Raw genomic sequence first — 20304 nt, 5'->3', positions numbered from 1 at the left:
GAGATGAAGGATGACCTGAAGACCAGTTACCGCTACCGTTTTCTGTTTGTTCCAGTTTAGCCCAATATGCTTGTAATAAATTCGTACTGCAAATTCTCTGGATATTGTAATAATTAAATTCATGTTTGAATCTCTTTTAAGTGAATATGAATTGATTTACTGTCTGAAATGAGTTCTGTATGTGATAGGTACTGATCCAGGGGCTATCACAATGATATAGAGATTCGGGTTCTTCGTTCGAAAACCCGGGTCGTTTCAGTTACTGTGCAGACTGATGAGATTTTTCGACGCTAAACGAATGGCAGAAAATGCATTCATCTTCAAAGGAATGCTATGAATTTTCTTCCGTAACCAGAGATGATTGCATGCAAAATCAGAAACTATGAATTGACCCTTTTTGGCATTGTAAGCCTTACAAATTCCAGTCTGATTATGTACTTAAATTTCATTTAAGTCCTCTAGACACTTCTTATTGTTGCTTAAAACGGGCCGACGGTTGACCTCCTCCAGCTACCGCCTACCGGCCCGTCTAAGGCCTACTGCGCTCCCTGCTGGGCCTTCCAACGTTAAGAGTCTTCCACCGGAAAACCTATAGATCTTCCGTAAAATATCTTCTAGTGTTTGAGATCTGTGCCAACTAAAATAAATGAATGTGATGAAACCACGTGGGTAGCAGGCAGCGTGCCCGACACGGACGGGAGCAGAGCAGAGGACGCAAGCGGCGTAAAGTAGACATGCAGAATGAGTGGATGGACGTGGTTGGAAAGTTAATCAAGTTTCTAACTTCAAGTGATCTTTTCTCTTAAACCATAAATCCAATTTAGAACCCGTTTGAATCAAAATATTCTTCGAAATTAATGGAACAAAACAAGATCCAATATGTTATTTTATTTTTTTATCTTAAAACTTCAACATTTGAATATACTGTCTCAATATTTTGAACAGATCATTTCAACATATATAGTATACTATTTCAACATTTATTCTAAAAATGTTGAATTAGTATATCCAAAATGTAGGAATAGTCTTTTCAGAGTGTTGAATCAACTCAAAACAAGTGTTGAAGTCTTAAAGATGGTTTTACAAGAATTAGAGTTGAAAAATAGAAAAAAAAAGAAACAAAAAGAGGCATAGCACCGTGCTCATGTTGAGCCTTCCGACATTCATGGTGGGCAGAGAACAAAAAGTACCAGAGAGATCTGCGGCTTTGCTTCTCCGCCTCTTCACGTTAGTCTCTTGGGCTGCTGGCTGCCTGCGATTGGGTCCTCCTACAGCTGTGCGCTCGGCACGTACGATCGGAGGCTCCCAGGCCCAAAAATGGTTAACTGCACCTTGGGCTTTATAGACATATAGGAGTCCCCGTCTTCCACGGCCTTCTTCTTCGAGCTCCGAGAGGGCCCACACCAAACCGCACACACCACGTCACCACCGCCGTCTCCGAGCTCCAAGAGGGCCCACACCAAACCGCGCCGCCTTCACGCTCGAGCCGCGCACGACCCCTCCCCACCTCGCTGCCGGCGTCGCTTTGCTTCGCAGGTGAGCGGCGCGGCGAACCTCGGCGTCCTCATCGGCCACCTCCTCCTCCGCTGATTCTCGCTCGTTTCGCTGGCATTTTGCGCTCGTAACAGGGTTTTGTGGCAGATGGCGTCGGAAGAGGCGGAGCGTGCCGTCATCACGAAGGCGGTCGCCGTGAGGGCGAGGGACCTGGTCCGGGCTCTCCTCGCGCCTGGAGGCCTGGTGAGCGTCGAGGACGCAGGGGAGACCGTGGCCGTCAGCGTGAGGAGCTGCGTCGCCAAGACTTCCCCGGAGAACCTCGCCGTGCGCAGACAGGACGTCGAGAAGCTGGCCGTTGCGGCCGCCACGGCCTCCCTCACCGTCATCGTCAACGTCGGTTTAAGTAGGATTAACATTATAACATATTGCATCGATGTTAGTTGCGAATAGACCCTTGTGGCGAGTTTCAGGTCGGCCGCGGGCACCCACCAATTTCCGCCATGCCATACCCTGCAGTGCTAGGATCTGAATTTGCATTCAATTTGGGATAATTTTGTGTTCGAAATTGATGAACATTGGTAGACACGGAGGAACACTAGAGATAGGCCTAGTATTCTTCAGCTAAGAGAATTAAATGAGCGTTAGCACCGTGAAATAAATTAGGTCTTCTTTTTACAGCAACGTGAAACAAATTACAGTCATTTTCTAGAGAAATCACAGCCACTTTACAATGGAGTAACTTTAAGTCTTTAACCCTGTGGGATGATATTCTTCAAAAAGTGGGCAGTGAACTTCCAATCTTCATCACGTCAAACGTCCATTTACCACTTTTCATAAAAATGTCCACTTACTATATTCCTTCCAGCTGATACCTACAAACTACTCTGCCTGAATGTTCAGAAGTTCTCCATCCATCAACCTGAATTGAGCTCTGACAAAGCTCATGGTAGTAACGTGGTAGCAAATGATGTTGTGTTCCGTCGACATATTCAATAGAATCCAATGTTCTTATGGCGTTAAGGCGAGTTGTGGCGAGTCACCACCGCCTAGCCGCCTAGGCGGGCTAAGGCGACGCCTAGGCGGGCTAAAACGCCTAGGCGGGCCAAAATAGGGGAGCGCCTTGTCGCCTAGGCGACGCCATAAGAACATTGATAGAATCCACTCCTAGTTCTCTTTTCTGTTCTTGTATTCTGCTAAATAGTCAAAGTCCAACTTACGTTGAATTCCACCAATCAATCTGAGTATTATTATATCTAAGATTTGGTGGTATTTCTTAATGATGAGTTTAGCTCCCAATTAGTAGTGTCTCCACTTCTTTAAAGCTTCCAAAATAGCCATGGCCTCCTTATCATAAGTAGATTTGGTAGATGCCTTTTCTTCCATATATTGATATAATATGCTATTTCCACAAGCATCAGTCTCCAAAATGAGGTTTGCTGAAGTTTGGATGGGTCGGACCTGGCAAGTTTTGTTTGTGAGTACTGTGTTGGTGATCATTTAATAGTTGATTATTTGGTTCATTGTCTTTCTTTTGGTCATTTTTTATGTGGGGTGTTTTTCGCATTTCCGTTGTCTGTGTTTCTGTTCTCTTCTCTATTTGTGCAATCTGCGGTGGAGTAACGTTGTTCTTGTTTCACTGAAAGGAAAATATATATTTATATCTGATTGACATGCAGGCTGGATCACTGACCGCACCCCACAGCATGGTAGAGGAGGTAATCACCAAGGCAGTTGTGGCTTCCCGTGCCCAGGTGGAAGACACGAGGACCTCCTCGGTAAATACATATATAGGATCTCACGATAATATTTTATTGATGTGACAAAGAGTTTAGGAATAGCTAAAGGAGCTTGCATGCATTGAACTTGAATAACTGAAAATCAACAAATCTGCCGTACTCTGCTTTGTATTGATTGACTCTGGAAACTTAACTAGTGTTTTATCTCCTGCAGGACTACATTTTTGTTCTCTGGTACTTGGTTGTGACTTTCTGCTGCGGGGTGGCACTGCTTGTTGTTCGTCTTAGCAACTAGTGACCTTAATGAGTAGATGCTTTGTCTAGCTCGAATCGCTGAAGGATGAAACTTGTGGTGATTACTTCTGGATAACTCGATAACACCTTGGTGGCACAAAAATGATGAAATTCTGTGGTAAACTGGTAATTACTTTTTGTTTTGTAAAGATTTTTCTTCCAGTCTCTATACCTTGTATGTTTAGTCTTGTTTTCTCTTCTGTTGTGTAAATACCCTTTCTTTCAATAAAATTTCAACAGCGGGGGCCTCCCTCGCTGTTTTCGGTTAAAAAAAAAACTGGTAATTACTACGATGATATGAGCAACTGCTTTTCGTAGAGTTCATACCTAATGCATATTTGTTTACAACTTAGCTTTGTATTTGCTTCTTAACTGCTAATTTGTTTAGGTGAATGAACTTGTAGAAACTACACTATATTTGCAGTAAAAGTTTGTCAAAATCTGCATGTTCTTTTGATTATCAAAGTTAAATCATGCCTGCTTCATACAATTGTTATGACCTGATGGGTTCATAAAACATTGGTCGTTATTGAAGCTCTTACGTATGTCCTGTTTGCAGAAAGGTGAGCTAAAGTACTCTGGCATTGGAGGATGATCTATTGGAATATTGGTAAATCTTAGCTGTGTTTCCCATCTTTTCCGAGGAAAAAGGAACCTATTCGCTATAAGTGTAGTTTCTATAAGATATCGTTAGGATCTTGGAGATCCAGACCAAGAACAACTCGATGACTTCATCTATCAATTTCGTAAAACCCTGCTTGACTCAATATTTAACGCTCCAAACAAATCATTTGGGAGTTGGATCATAACCTGCAATTGATAGATGAAGCTCTTTTTGATATGGCAATCGATGCAGTGGTTGGCGACGGCGAATCCATCCTATTCTGGACAGACCGGTGGCTTAATGGGGGAACACTGGCTGAATTAGCCCCCAATGTATTCAGAACTGTACCAAAAAGAGTGAGAAAGTCAAGGACAATAGCTCAAGCACTACAAAATAGAGGGTGGGTTCAAGACATTAGAGGTGCTTTAACAGTTCAAGTCTTGATGGAGTATCTGCAGGTTTGGGACCTTATGGATGGGGTAATTTTACAGCAGGGGGTACCTGATCAGTTCCGGTGGAAATTAAGTCCGTCAGGTTCCTATAGCAGCAAAACAGCTTATGCTGCCTGCTTTGTCGGCTCCATCAGATTTCCACCCTGGAAGCGAATCTGGAAGAGCTGGGCTCCTCTGCGCTGCAAGTTCTTCCTCTGGTTAGCCATCAAGCAACGCATTTGGACTGCTGATCGCCTCGCCAAGCGGGGCCTGCCTCACCAAGCTGCTTGCCCTCTTTGCGACCAAGAACATGAAACAGCCAGGCATCTCCTTCTCACCTGTGTGTTCACCCGGCAATGCTGGTCGCTAATATCTCAGCACCTGAATTTGGTCATTGCCGGGCCTGCTACTTCGACGACCAGTTTTTCAGCTTGGTGGAGCTTAACTATAAAATCTGTGCCAAAAGATCGTCGCAGGGGTCTGAACTCCCTCATCATCCTGGTCACATGGGAAATCTGGAAGCACCGCAATGCTTGTGTGTTCGAGGGTGCTCGGCCAAGTGTTCAGTTGCTCCTCCAGACTGTGTCCAGCGAGTGTGCTCTTTGGTGCATGGCAAGAGCATCCAAACTCAAGGAGCTCCTAGATAGGTCGATGCCCCTGGCACCTTAGGTCCTAGGGGCATGATCATGGATTGTTTTTCTTTTGTAAGAGTCGACCTTTACAAAACTGTACGGAGTACAGGGGTTGTCTAACCTCTGTACTCTCTCCTTTTTTTCTATCTTAAATGAAATGACGTGCAGTCCTCATGCGCCGTTCGAGAAAAAAAAAGATGATGAGACAATCACGGCAATACATTTGACTGCACGACAACGATATATACCAATAACTACTGGTTACTGCTCTCACATCCCCACAACAGATCCAGTGACATCTGAAGTTACATCTGAGCACGGTCACAACTCACAACAGTCCGAAACGGTAATTAAAAAAACTAAAATATATAAGTAAAAGAAGGCAACTTTCCATCACCACTCTCTAACTTCCACACTAGCGTCCAAGCAGGATATTGCTCATCGCTTACAGTGAAGCTCACATAGTGAGACGTCTATGTACTCTTGTCACATGTTCCACGAAAAGCCGCTGCCACCTTGGTCCGCCATGAACAGCCCGCTTTCTGCCAGTTCATTGGAAATGAGATGGTCGAGATCATCTAATTCATGGAAGGGCTCAGCCTTGGAAGTCGCAGCATTGCTGCCTCCAGTAGCAGCAGCTGGGTTGCTGCTTACCGACTTGAAACTGTTACTTCTGCTGGGGACGATGCTGGCTGTGCTGTTGTTGATCACATTGCTCGGCCCGGTGCCGATTGTAGCTGCACCCTTTAGGGTGCTGTTATTGATATGCTGAGTCTGCTCTCCAGTAGCAGCACTGTTGGTGTTAGCAGCTCCAGGTGCAAGACCACTGTTTACATTAGGGTTGGCTGGAGGTGGTTGCTGCACCAAAGCGTGGTTGTTAGTGTTCTTAACTTCTTGAAGCAGCTGATTCAAAACATGCTGCTGGTATTGTGGGTTCACACCCTGGAGATTATTTTGCATTCCCAAGCCCTGAAGATTGCTTTGCATTCCCAAGCCCTGGAGATTATTTTGCATTCCCATGCCCTGAAGATTGTTATGCTGGGGCATTGGATGCGGAAATGACGCAGAACGTTGGAATTGTGCAAGGTGCGCTTGGTTAGGTGCATGGAATGATCTAGATGCTTCCAGCTGTATGCCGTGCATTGCTGCAGAACCTTTGAAGACACTCGATGCCTCCTGCTGTAGCAGGCTCTGATTTGCACTGGAGCTTCTGAGTATATTCTGGTAACTGTTTAGTGCTGTAGCATTCTGTGGAGTACTGTTACCGACAGCTCCAACACCAGAAGATCCATTGTCCACATGAGCGCCTATTTCTTGTTTGAGGCCCATGACTTTGGTGGTGTTCTGGTCATTGGGAAGGCCAGCAGCAGCCATTATGTGTTTTGCCTCTTGCGTATTCTGTCCTGGAAGCTTTGGTACATTTGGTTTCGGATAATTCTTCAGGCCCTCTGCATATGAACACAGAGCACATTAAAATGACACTAAAGGTTGATGGGGTAAGTCGGAACTGCTACTTATACCAAAATGTTAGCATTCTGATAATCTACTGTTTTGCCACTGTTGTCATATAGTTAAATGTTTTGCTGTTGACAGAAGGGAAAAAAGGAAATAACTTATAATATTCCACTTCATTAGGTCCGGAAACAACTGAGTTGACCAGGTTAGCACCGACTGGGTTTGTCCCTTTATGGTTCAACTGTCGTTTCAAGAGCTCTACAGTTTGCTTATACAAAGAACTTGGACTAGCTATTAACTTTTCTAAAGATGTATCTTCATAGAAACAATGAGCAAAACATCGGTCACAACCTACTTTAGAAAAAAAATATTCAGCCACAGCTAACAATTAACAGAAGGGCGGGCCTGGTGCAGCGGTAGAGCCTACCGTCTGTAACCGGAAGGTCCCGGGTTCGAGCCCCAGCCTCTGCACATTTGTGTGGGTAAGGCTTGGGGCTTAAAAACAACCCTTCCCCAGACTCCGCACAGTGCGGGAAGCCTACGGCACTGGGTACGCCCTTTACAGCTAACAATTAACAACTGGGTATAAGCTGAGGACAATGATAGGTATAGACTGAAAACAGTGATAGGTATAAACAGAAGATAATGATAGGTAAATGTGCATGATCATACCTATAGGGCCAAGATTGTTCTTGTTAGTGAACTCAATCAAGTCCTTCATATGATTCACCACCTCAGATATCTGAAAACAACAGATGATCATCAGTGTTCTTGATGCATATGAACGTACAGAACAATAGGATGGGCAGGCAGATAATTACATTGTACTAAAATCTAGGCAGGATTTATGGGATAATATTGGAGAAGTATATAATGTGACGGGAACAGTCTAATTACCTGTAGGCAGCGAACATATCGTTTAGAAAGACCATGTTCATTCAAGGTGTGATGCTCCAGATTCTTCGCTAGTTGCCGCGATGCAGTCACAAACCTAATAGAACGAGAGAAAAATTATTATTGCTTTAGTAAGATTTTTTTTGTTAAAAAAAACATGATTGCTATGAGATGCAGGTTTTTAAATTTATCATGGCAAAAAATCTCTATATAATGAACAATACAGCTGTGGAGCATAGTCTATTCACTAACATATTGCAAATGGTTTGTGCTTCATCATTTGAAACCCTTGCAGGACCACTTCCACTGGCAGCAGCTTGGTATCTCTGGGCAACTTGTAGCAGATTATTGACCTGAAAGGCAGAATCGTGTGTAAAATTTAAGATATCATAGTCATCAATGATAGTTACACTTAAGTAAAACATAATTATGCACTTAGGGAATGCCCTCAGAGTACATATAAGAAAAATGCCATGAGAATGGATTAAAAAGTGTAACTATAAGTAAAACATAGGTATGCACTTAGGGAATGCCCTCAGAGTACATATAAGAAAAATGCCATGAGAATGGATTAAAAAGGTTTGATCCTATCTGGGGTTTTTTGAAGAAGTTTTGAACTCCATTACATCAATGAGAAATGAAAAATCGCCAAAATAGTTTGTGGAAGAGCTGTGATGGAAACAGGCATGTTTTCACCAATTCTGAAGGATCCAACAAAGTTGCCATGTAGTAATAATAAGATTTATGCCGCATCATTTATGATTCATCACCTAAGACCTAGGTTGCTGAGCAATAACTAAATTGTTATGCCCTAGAAAAACTATATTACTGTTTATTTATGCAGGATTAAATCTTAAATTAACAATTTTGCAGCCAAATTAAAGTGGAAGAGTGTGCTGGTCTACAAACTCCACCTGTGGTGCCAGAACCCTGCGGGTGATATACTCTTCATGTCGTCGTGAACAGAACTCCCAGGACATTATCTACATAATTCACAGGCAATAAGCTGATAAGAATGATTATTGCCCCTTTTTGGGATTATTTCTATGCTTACAAATGATACATTACACAAATTTCAAATATGTGAGCGAGCTACTCCGCGAAGCATACCTTTAATTCTGGAGTGAAAATGATTCTCAGATGCCCCTCGTGTGTAACATGTAGATGCTCATAGGCACTCTTTTGAACAACTTTTTTATGCTCCAGCAGCATTAATCCATTAGGCAACCGGAACTCATTGGGCATGTCAAGGAATAGGTATTCATCTATAACGCCATGATCAAATCTGATTTGACACAGTCTAGGAAGCACTTCATATGTAGCCTCTGTAAGATGGGATCAGATATAAAAAGGATAACTGGGTAAGAGATGCTGCTCGTATTACAAGTACCAAATCAGAAAGCTACTTGAACAACAGATGTAAGCTGTGCATCTATATAATGGCCACAGCACTTGCGTAGTGCACAGATGAAAAGTAGATAACACAAATTTAATCTTGCTTTACCACAGATTCAATGTGAAAAGGTACACAGCAATGCAATGTCACCATGCTATTTTAAATGTTCTTCTTTTGTGGCTGATCAGTCATTCGCATATCAAATGCATGCATGATTTTGACCACTCAGTATATATATTCATAGATAACTATTAACAAATCTTGATGCCTATGCATGATGTATTATAACAATTTGTAATACACATACTTGCATCTTTGTTCTGGTCCGAAACCGTACACCGTTTTGTCTACCACAAGATACTTATGGAAAGTGTTGAGTTTGGCTACCAAGAGATCAATCATCTTTCAAAGAGGAACCAAGGAAACCAAAATTCGAATACAAAGAAAAGCATCAGGAATATAGTTTGCCAGAGTTGACAGATATTACAAACCATATCCTTTCCCACCATGTGTATTGCAAATGTCACACCGCCATGAATCCTGTAATGGATAAAATAGGATTGTATGAAGTGTTTATGAATATATACATCGCATTTTGTAATTTAAAAAAAATCAAGGAATATTCTCCCTCACATTTTTTTTCTCGAAAACGCAGGAGAGCTGTGTTTCATTTGATTAAGAAGAGAGAATAAAATAAAAAAGAAGGGGTCATAAGGATTCCCCCACATTAACTGTAAATGTGAAGGAGCAAAAAGAATCAGCCTTTTCTATTTAGGTACTGCAACAAGAAAGCTCTTTACTACCAAAAGCTATACCTACCAACTCTATTCAGCTGCCATTAACAGAACTTGATAAATGATAAATAAAATGTTGTGTTTAAAGATCCAAGTAGAGGTTTAAGAAGATGCTAATCAATGTTGTTTTGAAATAAAACAGAAAGTGACGCTGCACACAGACCACAAAACCAAGATCGATATGATTGCAAGTAAATTTGCTACTGTGAAGTGTAAACTGTTAACTAACCAGAGCTGTTTGTGGAGTAGAAACTGAACCATTTGGTCTCTTTTCATAAGAAGACACACACCATCTTTCTCTTGCTCGTGGTGCAAAATATTCCTCAACAAGCTTCCTCCAGTATGTTATGGGATTATTCTACAAGACAGAGTGCAGGTATTAATTGTACTTCTGAGGACTTGTATATTGTAATCTCATGATCAATGAATACAATGCAGAAATGTACCTCTGGACGATGACGCTTGTGATACAAATACTGCAATAGCCTGCGGGAACAAAGCCCACTGTCGACAGGAGTCCTAATAGGCCCAGCTAGCTGCATTCCAGGCTGTGCTAGTGGTGGTCTAAGCTGAGGCTGTCGAGGGATGCCAATTTGAGATTGTTGTATCTGAGCAAACGGTTGCAACAACTGCTGCTGCTGCTGCCGCTGCTGCATCTGTGCCAGTTTATGCTGCTGCATCAAAGCTTGAAGCTGTGGATTCTGTTGCCCCTGAAGATGCAAAGAACTCTGACCATGGAGCAGCTGCTGAATCAGCTGATGCTGTAGTATATCATCTTGCCTAACATCAATTCTTGATTTCTTTTGAGGATGCAATGCACCACCAGCCTCAATCGTAGGATGTGATGTTACACTTGAAGACCTCCGCTTTTGCACCTGATCTTGGGGTGGACTTTGCTGCACAATTGAACCATCAATGACTGAAGAGCCAGAGATGTTATTTGATGAAAATGATATCGGGGAGGCTGGAACACGCATGAATGAATCTGTATTCATGCTTGTGCTTGGCTGCAACTTAGCACCTCCGGAGAATGATGAGTTGGCATCCGGCATCACCTCAAAGAATCTCCGATAAAAGCAGGGAACATAACTAGAAATCACCAATAAAGATCTTCAAATACTTGCAGCTACGATCTGTTATGAGAGAGTACATATTAGTGAAGATTAACTTAGTCATGTAATATAAATAAAATATGCAAGTGACAATGGAAGTTTATCATCAATTTTCTTATGAGCAAATAGAGGATGTACCAACAGCCCATCAATCTCACAGTTCGTAAGTCATAAAAGGTTCAAACAACAGACACCAAGTGTCATTGCTAGGGGTCTAGGACTAGAGATGGCATAACCTTATCTTCCAAAGAAACAAATTTGCAATTATTCAATTGATGCCAAGATATTTCCCATAAATACAGAAAACTGGGACATGAGAAGATGCCAGATGCAAACAACAAATCACATGAACAGTACCAACTGATCATCTCCACATCAGCAAAACGACACATTCAACTCGTCACAGATATGAGCCTAGTACAACAGTGTTGGAGAAACAATAATTATAGGCAACTGCATAATGATGGCCTATCTTCAGCAAGAGCTAAAGAATCCTGATAAACGAAGCAACAGAGTATCACCAATAGAACAAAACCAATCATATATCTTCAATTGTATAGAGGATCAAACTGCAAGCAGGAAAAAAAAAGAGGAATCTTGATACAACTTCAAGATACACCTTGAAATCATTTTGTTACCCCAAATCCATATATTTGAGATATATTCTTCAATGTATCAAAGCTACTCTCCAGCAGCAAGATGGAGCACATCTCTCATTGAATATTGTTAACCTCCCCAAGACTACTAAAATCAGAGTGCTATAAAGTGCACGCTGCTAGGCAGCAAGGTACCTTGGCTTGGCACAACCTAAGCGGCTACCTTAAGAGGCCTTGCGCCAGTGTTTGAGTTTAGGGTGTCAAATAGCTCACAAAAGGAGGTGGTAGCAACATCGCACGAGCTAGAATTTGATGGCAGTGAAGTTTGGTCTTGGGGAGGCAGGGAGTAGGACATGTGTAGGTTGGCAATTCCCCCCAAATCGCAGCAGCAGTGCAGGGGTGGACGCCAAACAAGATTTTTTTTTGTTGTTGTTGCTTTTCTTTACTCCATTCCTGGGAACCACCAGGGGCGGACCCAGCATAGAACGTGGGTGTACTGACCCAGCATAGAACGTGGGTGTACACATGTACACCCGAAAATTCTTGCAAACGAAATCGAAATTAGTAGGTAACTGGATTCAGATCCGAATACAAATAGTTTTGTTAGGGTTTGGGGTGCTCCGTCTCGCACAGCAGAAGGAAAGAGAAGGGGCGGGCATACCTGGAGGATGCGCTCATCGCCGGCAATGAGCTGGGCGAAGACAGGACCGCCGCCGCTCGCTCAGTCGTCGCCGCCAAGGAAGCAAGAGCAAGGGAGGAGAGAGTCCGAGAGAAGGGAAAGCTTTACGAAACAGAGGGAGGAGATACGAACCTTTTTTTTTTTTTGAGCGTGGGAGGAGATACGAACCTGAGGCCCTGAGCGGGGGGTCGGGAGGGCTGTCAATGAGCCGAGTTCGAGCGAGCGAGCCGAGGTTGATCTAATCATTATAGGGTCCATTGGGAACGTACTCGTTCCGTTTTAAATTGTAGGTCGTTTTGATAAATTTAAATACATAAATTTTACTATGCATCTAGATAAATATTATGTCCAGATGCACGACAAAAATTATGCATCTAGATTTATCAAAACGACCTACAATTTGAAACGAAGGAAGTAGTATTTTTTGTAGAATAAATAAATAAATAAATGTTTAGAAAAATTTTCTGATTTAAGTATTTGGAAAGGAGGAAAAGTGATTTCCATCCACAAGAAAAGACTTATGTTCTTTCACAAAACATAGGGGAAAAAGCATCCAACAGAAATCAAAGAAAAAATTCCTCCGACATTTCATCAAGATGGTCCTAGTGAAGAGTAGATCTAATTATGTTATTATGTTTCATGAATTATTGTCAATGATTCGGTAGGTATGCCAAGGCATACCAGGTCCACCCAACAACCCCACAAATAGATTAAATTGAAACACGGGTGATGGTCAAGCGAGTTATCTGGGGAAAAAGCATGAAGTGGCGAAGGTCCTCGATCCCGTCCTTCGTGTCCCAGAGCGTTGGCGGTGGCAACAGGGGGATGGCGCGGCAGCGAGTGTCGAATCGACGGGAGTCGAGCAGCAGCCGGCGGCGGCGGCACGACCCAGTTCAAATCAATGTCCAACCAAAAACAACGGAACATTAAAGTCGAGAGATTCTATCTAGCGACTAGCTATTGCGCCGCGCCAAATTAAGCTAGGGCCATGTTTTTTCTGAAAGAGATACTCGATCAAAGGAAAACTCCTGAAACTTAGGCTTTCTCCAACCATTCCCCCATCCAACTCCTCCCAAACGTACTATTTACTATATTTTACTACCTCCCTCCAAAAGATTCCTCTCTCTATAACTCCTTCTCTCCAACCATTCCCCCATATCTATTTCCTCTATATACTATCACTCATTAACTAACTATTTATTTAACGTTTTTGAATTTAAAAAAAATCATACAGTATTTGTACTGTCATAATACACATTATCATCGTGTTACGGGGTTCAAACGGGATTAATATCGCGAAAAAACGGTGTGATTAGAGATATAGGGTGAGTTTCAACTCCCTCTATACGTGGGGGGAGTTTCAACACTCCCCCTACGTAGGGGGAGCTGTGGGGGGAGCCGTTGGACTGCTCGCTCCCCCCAAAACCCCCCTACGTAGGGTGGGGGGCGTTGTCCAGGGCGCCGTTGGAGGAAGCCTTAAGGTGCCGCACCTAGAGTTTGAACCCTGGGCAAGAGCCTCCCGGCCAGTGGCCTTTGCCACTGCGCCATGAACTTCTTGGCAGCTAGGGCCTTGATTTTTATGTTTCTTTTTTGAAAATTGATTTTGTGAAAATCTAGGTGTCCTGAGAATTTGTTGGTAGAATAAACCGATTATTTAATGATTGATTGCCTGCACTGAACGTATAATGATATATGTGCCCCTGAGGAATACCTTGTGTTGGTAGCTGAATTAGCATAGAATGTGGTGATCACATCCACTTTCTAACATTACAAGATTAACTAAAAATTAATGAGTCATAATGCATCGTTTCCTAACATATTATAATGTTTTTATCTCTAAGACCAGTTTTAGTAGAAGTTTCATGGACACAATTACCTAGACTGAGAACTAGATAACTGTGCCATACGAGTTTCTCATCGCCATCCTATAAAATTTTATTCTTTTCTCCTTACAATATCAGTAAAAGTGATGATATTTAATGTTTTAAAATCTTCTATAAAACTCCCGTTGAAACTGGCTAAACTATTAATTGGCGGAGCAGGGGCGCAAGGGCGAGTTCCGGAGACGACGCGTCCAAGCTCCGGCGACGGTGAGCCCGAGGGCACGTGCGGAGCTCGTCGGGGCAGCGGCTCGGCCTGCCGAGGCGCGGCCGAACCCGGGGCGTCGGCGCCGCGGCCGCTTGGCGTGCCGCCGACCTCCGATCGCCGCACCCGTGTTTTTATACGATGGCATTTGGCTTGTAATTTCAGGAAACTTGGAGGGGTAATCTAACACCATACACCCGCGGAACGGTCCGCGGAATTGGGCGGAATTCTCCTTCCAGCGGTGTGAGGGACGATTCCTGCAGTCAGTTGTTTTGCGGAGGCAAAAAAAAAAAAAAACAGATTGTAGGGGCAGCTGCTCCGAATTATTGCGTGCTTGGTTTGCTCGATTAGGGCCTGTTTAGTTGAAACGTAATTTTTTTTTTAAAAAAAATCTTATTAATTTGAAGTACTAAATGAAATCTATTTATAATTTTTTTTCGGTTGTAAATCGCGAGACGAATCTAATGATACTAATTAATTCATGATTAATTCATAATTAGCGGATTGTTACTGTAGCATCGCTGTTGCAAAATATAGATTGCATAGGCTCATTAGATTCGTCTCGCGATTTACAGTCCATCCATACAAAAGGTTTTGTAAATAGACTTCATTTAGTACTCTATACATGTGTCGAAATATTTGATGTGATATTTTTTTTATGTTTACGGGTTTTATGAGATGAGAAAAAATGGCCTATTTTCACCAGAGAAGAAGCGCTCCTCGGCCGTTGATGCGGAGCGGCTCGATCGGTTTCGCACTCTGAACATCTCGAAGACTCGAACGCGAACCAGAACATAGTCGCATTGACCTAGCCAGTTGACGCGACGAAACCGACCGACCGACCGACCGACCGAGCAACTACCAAGTCCGAGCCGACCGGCCGGCTCGCAGCTTCGCCTTCCCCGCCAGCGTCGCATCAGTGCATCACACAGTTCACACCCTCGCCACGCGCGCTCACGTCACCCGCAACCGCAGCAAACGGACCGAGGCCAAATTCCCCAATCCCCCGCCTCCTCCTCCTGCCCCCGCGAACCCTAACCCTACCGCGCCCGCCATGGACGAGGACGCCGGCGACGCCTCGCCGCCGCCCGCGCCCCCTCCCCCGCCCCCGGCGCACGCGCACGCGCCCCCTCCTGCCGCGCAGCCCCCCACCGCCGCGGCCGCCCCGCAGCGGGACGTGTCGGCGTCCCCGACCAGCTCGCGCTCCGTGACGGAGACCGTCAACGGCTCCCACCGGTTCGTGATCCAGGGCTACTCGCTCGCCAAGGGCATGGGCGTGGGCAAGCACATCGCCAGCGAGACCTTTTCCGTCGGCGGGTTCCAGTGGGCGGTCTACTTCTACCCCGACGGGAAGAACCCCGAGGACAACTCCGCCTACGTCTCCGTCTTCATCGCCCTCGCCTCCGAGGGCACCGACGTCCGCGCGCTCTTCGAGCTCACGCTCCTCGACCAGAGCGGCAAGGGCAAGCACAAGGTCCACTCCCACTTCGACCGCTCTCTCGAGTCCGGGCCGTACACCCTCAAGTACCGCGGATCCATGTGGTAAGCCCCGCGCTGATCCCTCCCTGCCCATTTCTGTCGTGCTCGTTCCATATTCAATCGTCTTGGGTTCGTTACTAGTATGATACGATACTACTCTGCTTGTGACGAGTTCGTTTCAGAGGTTTAATTCGGCAGTAGAATTGTAGTCCAACAGTCAATTTTCAATCAGGCTTCATGTGGTTGTGTTAGGTTGTTACTAGCATGAGACTGCTTCCATTGTGACCAATTAGCAGCCACAGGACGAATTAGCTTCCATTGTGAATTAGTTTTGATTGCACATTACTCTACGAGTCATATCCGGATTTGAATGGTTGAGGGGTGATGAATTGGCACCTGTGTGATTACGTTGCAAAACTGTACTAAGATGATTTATTGGACTTCATGTGGGTGCTTGTGGGTGTGGATATGACTCACATACAAGGGTCTATTTCGTGATAATTAGGTTCTGATTTTGGTGTTCAGGTAACCATATGATTTTCCCCTTAAGGGCTTGTTCGGTTAATCCCCTCCAGAAGGGGATTGTGAGGGATTGAATTTCGGTTAATCCCCTCCACAAGGGGATTGGGAGGGGGATTAACCGAACAAGCCCTAATTGATGTTGGTACTTGGTAGTTCTGGTTGAATATCAGTTCTTATGTCTGTTATCATGTGCATCTTGGTTCTGATCCTTAATTTGGATGTGAGTTGTTTGTATGCTTCACTCACTGATAAATTGGCATGTGCAATGATGGATATTCCACTGTTGAAATTGGAGCACACAGATATCATGGGAGTTATCGAATCATGCTTGAAATGGATATTTATGTGGCTGGCTGTACAAATTGTGATTTTACATGGTTCCAGCAACTTAACGATGCTGTTGAACATATGCTTTCAGTTGCTGTATGTTGTTTTTAGCTGTTGTAGTGTAATAGTGTACTGATATTGTAGTATGTTTTTACTGCCTTTGTGCTAAAACTTATTGGCAAACGTTCATGTTTATGTTTTAGTAAGTTTTGTTTTCCTTTGTTTCCCCTTGAACTAATGAAGTGGCATTAATCTTTATACATTTGATTTGATTACCCTTTCAGTAAGCCTACAGCTAATCTATCCTGTGCACTTTTATTCATGAATTAGATTGTCGCGAGTGTTGGAATTACATAGTTCATGTTTGTTTCCATTATTTTTCTAGTATATATATCGAGTCAATAGGCATGATATTTATGGGCGGGAATGATGACGCTGCTGCCAGTCCCTGGTCCATTGAATTGGCGGTCCTTCTCTTTCAATGAAAGAAACCTTGAATCTTGTCTGGAACCTTGTTTGGTTTGACACATTTATACTCGTATTTTTTGAGGAACCTGATATGGCATTTTTGTTTGGCTCATTTCTTTTTTCATACTGGTATGTTTGTTGGTAGTGCAAAGCTGTAAGTAGCAGCTGTGATTCTATGCTAACGTGTACAGTTCAAGTTTTTTATTGTTTATTTGTTAGATGTTCACCTCAATACAAGTTCACCGAATGATTTGATTTATTGTAAACAGCAGCTAGTTACTTTGATCTGCTTAGTTATTTTGAATACATACTGTCTATGGAACCAATTCAATCACAGCACAAGAAATATTCTCTTGTGATGCATTGATAATGTAAATTGAGAGATGGATAAAGCTTGCTAAATGTTTCTTTACATGTGCGAACTGTATTGTCTGAAATTGCTGTTGCTCTTGCAACATTGTGCAATTCCATCAAGTGAGGACAGCTAATTAGCCTCTGAGAATTTAATTTAATTCATCCTTCTTTGTTTCAGGGGTTACAAACGGTTCTTTAGGCGAACTGCCCTCGAGACTTCAGACTTTCTTAAAGATGATTGCCTGAAGATAAATTGCACTGTGGGTGTTGTTGTATCAACTATTGATTACTCCAGACCACACTCTATACAGGTTTCAGACTCAGACATCGGCTACCATTTTGGTTCACTGTTGGACAATCAGGAGGGTGTGGATGTCATTCTTAATGTGGGAGGAGAGAGGTTTCATGCCCATAAGTTGGTGCTGGCTGCACGCTCTCATGTATTCAGATCTCAATTTTTTGATGACGAATCTGAGGGAGAGAAGAACGAGGTTGATGAAAGTGATGAACTGAGAGAGTTTTCTATTGATGACATGGAGCCAAAGGTTTTCAAGGTATGTTGCTGTTCCCATGTGAACTTATCCTTGCAGTATAACAGTGACCAGCAAGTAATTACTCTGTGAATATTTGTTGCAGGCGATGCTTCATTTCATCTATAGAGATACCCTTGTTGATGATAATGAGTTGGGCGCATCAAGCTCTGATGGTTCTGTCTTTGATTCTCTGGCAGCAAAATTGTTGGCTGCAGCAGACAAGTATGACTTAGGAAGGCTAAGATTGCTATGCGAGTCTTACCTGTGCAAGGGTATATCAGTGGCCTCAGTTGCGAGTACACTAGCATTGGCTGATCGTCACCATGCTATGGAGCTTAAAGCTGTTTGCCTAAAATTTGCTGCTGAAAATCTTTCAGGTACTAAAACTTTTCACATCGAATCTTGATTCTCATTATTACACCAAGTGTCCCAGCATTTGCTTTTCATGCTGTCATAAACATGAAAAATCTTTAAAAAAAAACTCTGGTTTCCCCTCGTTTCCGGTACGAGGTTCCATCCCACTTTCATTATCAGAAATAATGGAAATGCATTGGTTTGAAAAGAAGCAGTTAGGAGACCCTAGTTTTTCACCTAGGCCACATAGCATGATTCAAGCAAATAATATAAGCTCCAATCTGCGGTTTAAACCAACATTCGAACAACGAGTATTACACAAACACAAGTGATAATAGAGTGACTCTAAGTGTTAAAAAATTGTTTTGTTTCTATATTTGAGTGCATGTCCCCTTTTTGTGTTCATTTTTATGTCTATTATAGTGGCATGAAAAAATTCTTGTTTTTGCCAGTTAAAACTTTTTTGCTATACTTCTTGTGGAAGTATGCATTTGACCATTATAGATGCTTCCATGTTTCTTTTCAACACAGTATGCTTGAGCCACCTACACTTACATTTTGCTAGGCATCAATATAAACAGCTATGTACATCACTGAAATGCCATTTTGGTACAGTAGTTTTTTTTAAACAACTTATTAACTGAATAAAAAAGATATTAAGGTACTGGTAATTCAGTAGCACGCAGATGCAGTATGTATTGATTTCTTGTTTTCTGATAGCTCGTGTGTGTTGTACTTATTCTACAGTAGTACATTGGCAACCTCAATTATGAATTGAAGGTAAACTAAGTAGACTGGGGACTGCGACATGATTTCACTAGCAGCATTCAGATGCAAGACTTATATTGCATGCTAGATTATAATACCTATGTTTGCTAATGGGCACTGGCCATGTAAATAAGTATATAGTTTCCAGTGCCTGGATACTACCAGGAAAATTATTGCTCCACATACCAACGTTTAACCTTTTGATTGCTTTATTTGTGCAATTAAGTTTGTACAGATATTGGTGCGATTAAGTTTATAAAGCTCCATAACACATTCCAGATACCCTTATGTCTCTGCAGCTGTAATCCGGACTGAGGGGTTCCTTTACCTCAGGGACAACTGCCCATCTCTGCAGTCAGAGATACTGAAAACTGTTGCGGGGTGCGAGGAGCAGTGCAGCAGTGGTGGGAAGAGCCAGAGCGTCTGTGCGCAGCTCTCGGACGGCGGTGCCACCAGTGGACGCAGGGTTAGACCAAGAATCTGAGGCCAACCCACAACTCTGACATGGTTAGCCAGCTCTCGCTCTGTAAATGGCGATGTCAATTCGTCCTGTATGTGAAGAAAAACAATTTTAAATAGCTGTATCTCAACATGCTTCTTACATCTTAACTGGCGTTTTGTTTGTAATTAGTTGATGTGTTTGGTCCCGAATCAGTACTGGATCGATGTGTAGACAGCCACAGCCTGCAAAAGCTCACCAGGTCATGATAAAATGGTGCTCTTGTGTCTTGGCACCGGGGGTTTGCTCAGCTGCCTGCTACTAACCCATTCATTTAGCTCTGTTCATCTCTGGAGTGATGAAAGGCAATCAGATCGGAAAGACCGGAGAGAAAGATCTGAGTTCTTCTCTGGAGTGAAAGGCAATCAGATAGGAAAGACTGGAGAAAGATTTGAAGCGACACATTTTTTAGTCTGTTGGCAAATGTTATTTACATGGATTTTGACATTTCTGTTGGCAAGTATCGTAGTTGTCAATGATGAGAGGTGATGAATATGTACACCATCTCTAAGAGCCAGAAAGTAGCAAATACAATGCTCATTCAAATTCTTCCTCTTCCCATCATGGCTATGAATCTTCTCAGACGGCACACTCTCAGTCTCTCGCCATGGTGTCGTCATACTCATCTCCGATAGTCCGATGGCGCGCACGCTCTCACCATTATGGCATTATATGCCGTCATATTTTGTAATCGAACATGGCCTGAGATGGATATGATCTCATCGTCAGACACCTTTGGCGTCTTGCTGCTGTTTTAGCAAGGCAACGTTTGCTACGGACTATACGTAACCTACCAGA

The 20304-nt window shown here is 43.1% G+C and overlaps 3 protein-coding genes across 7 annotated transcripts; 2 read left to right on the top strand and 1 right to left on the bottom strand.

Annotated features, from left to right (window-relative positions):
* The first annotated feature begins 1383 nt into the window (after positions 1 to 1383).
* LOC120662868 lies at positions 1384 to 5387 on the top strand. 4 transcript variants are annotated; one of them, XR_005670238.1, is made up of 5 exons: positions 1384 to 1536; positions 1642 to 1887; positions 3171 to 3269; positions 3445 to 3650; positions 4084 to 5387. XR_005670238.1 is itself a non-coding variant. In XM_039941941.1 (4 exons), exons 2-4 carry the CDS (start codon positions 1642 to 1644, stop codon positions 3523 to 3525), a joined length of 426 nt encoding a protein of 141 aa, XP_039797875.1. In that variant the 5' UTR covers positions 1384 to 1536; the 3' UTR covers positions 3526 to 3791. The 4 variants fall into 4 exon arrangements, 2 of the variants coding, with proteins under 2 accessions (XP_039797875.1, XP_039797864.1); XR_005670237.1 differs by having other exon boundaries at positions 1642 to 1897; XM_039941941.1 differs by lacking the exon at positions 4084 to 5387 and having other exon boundaries at positions 3445 to 3791.
* A 5-nt stretch (positions 5388 to 5392) lies between these two features.
* Positions 5393 to 12333, bottom strand: LOC120662857 (probable transcriptional regulator SLK2). Its single transcript, XM_039941922.1, has 10 exons — positions 12100 to 12333; positions 10177 to 10863; positions 9960 to 10088; positions 9428 to 9476; positions 8651 to 8865; positions 8455 to 8523; positions 7793 to 7893; positions 7544 to 7637; positions 7319 to 7388; positions 5393 to 6639 (listed from the first exon to the last, which is right to left on the bottom strand). Exons 2-10 carry the CDS (start codon positions 10780 to 10782, stop codon positions 5678 to 5680), a joined length of 2295 nt encoding a protein of 764 aa, XP_039797856.1. The 5' UTR covers positions 10783 to 10863; positions 12100 to 12333; the 3' UTR covers positions 5393 to 5677.
* A 2835-nt stretch (positions 12334 to 15168) lies between these two features.
* On the top strand, positions 15169 to 20063 carry LOC120662841 (BTB/POZ and MATH domain-containing protein 5-like). 2 transcript variants are annotated; one of them, XM_039941910.1, is made up of 4 exons: positions 15169 to 15744; positions 17531 to 17906; positions 17989 to 18262; positions 19307 to 20061. In XM_039941910.1, exons 1-4 carry the CDS (start codon positions 15257 to 15259, stop codon positions 19489 to 19491), a joined length of 1323 nt encoding a protein of 440 aa, XP_039797844.1. In that variant the 5' UTR covers positions 15169 to 15256; the 3' UTR covers positions 19492 to 20061. The 2 variants fall into 2 exon arrangements, with proteins under 2 accessions (XP_039797844.1, XP_039797848.1); XM_039941914.1 differs by having other exon boundaries at positions 15173 to 15744; positions 19287 to 20063.
* The last annotated feature ends 241 nt before the right edge of the window (positions 20064 to 20304 follow it).

The sequence above is a fragment of the Panicum virgatum genome, chromosome 2K, assembly GCF_016808335.1.
Source record: "Panicum virgatum strain AP13 chromosome 2K, P.virgatum_v5, whole genome shotgun sequence".
NCBI lineage: Eukaryota > Viridiplantae > Streptophyta > Magnoliopsida > Poales > Poaceae > Panicum > Panicum virgatum.
This window is presented reverse-complemented; position numbering and strand designations above follow the sequence as displayed.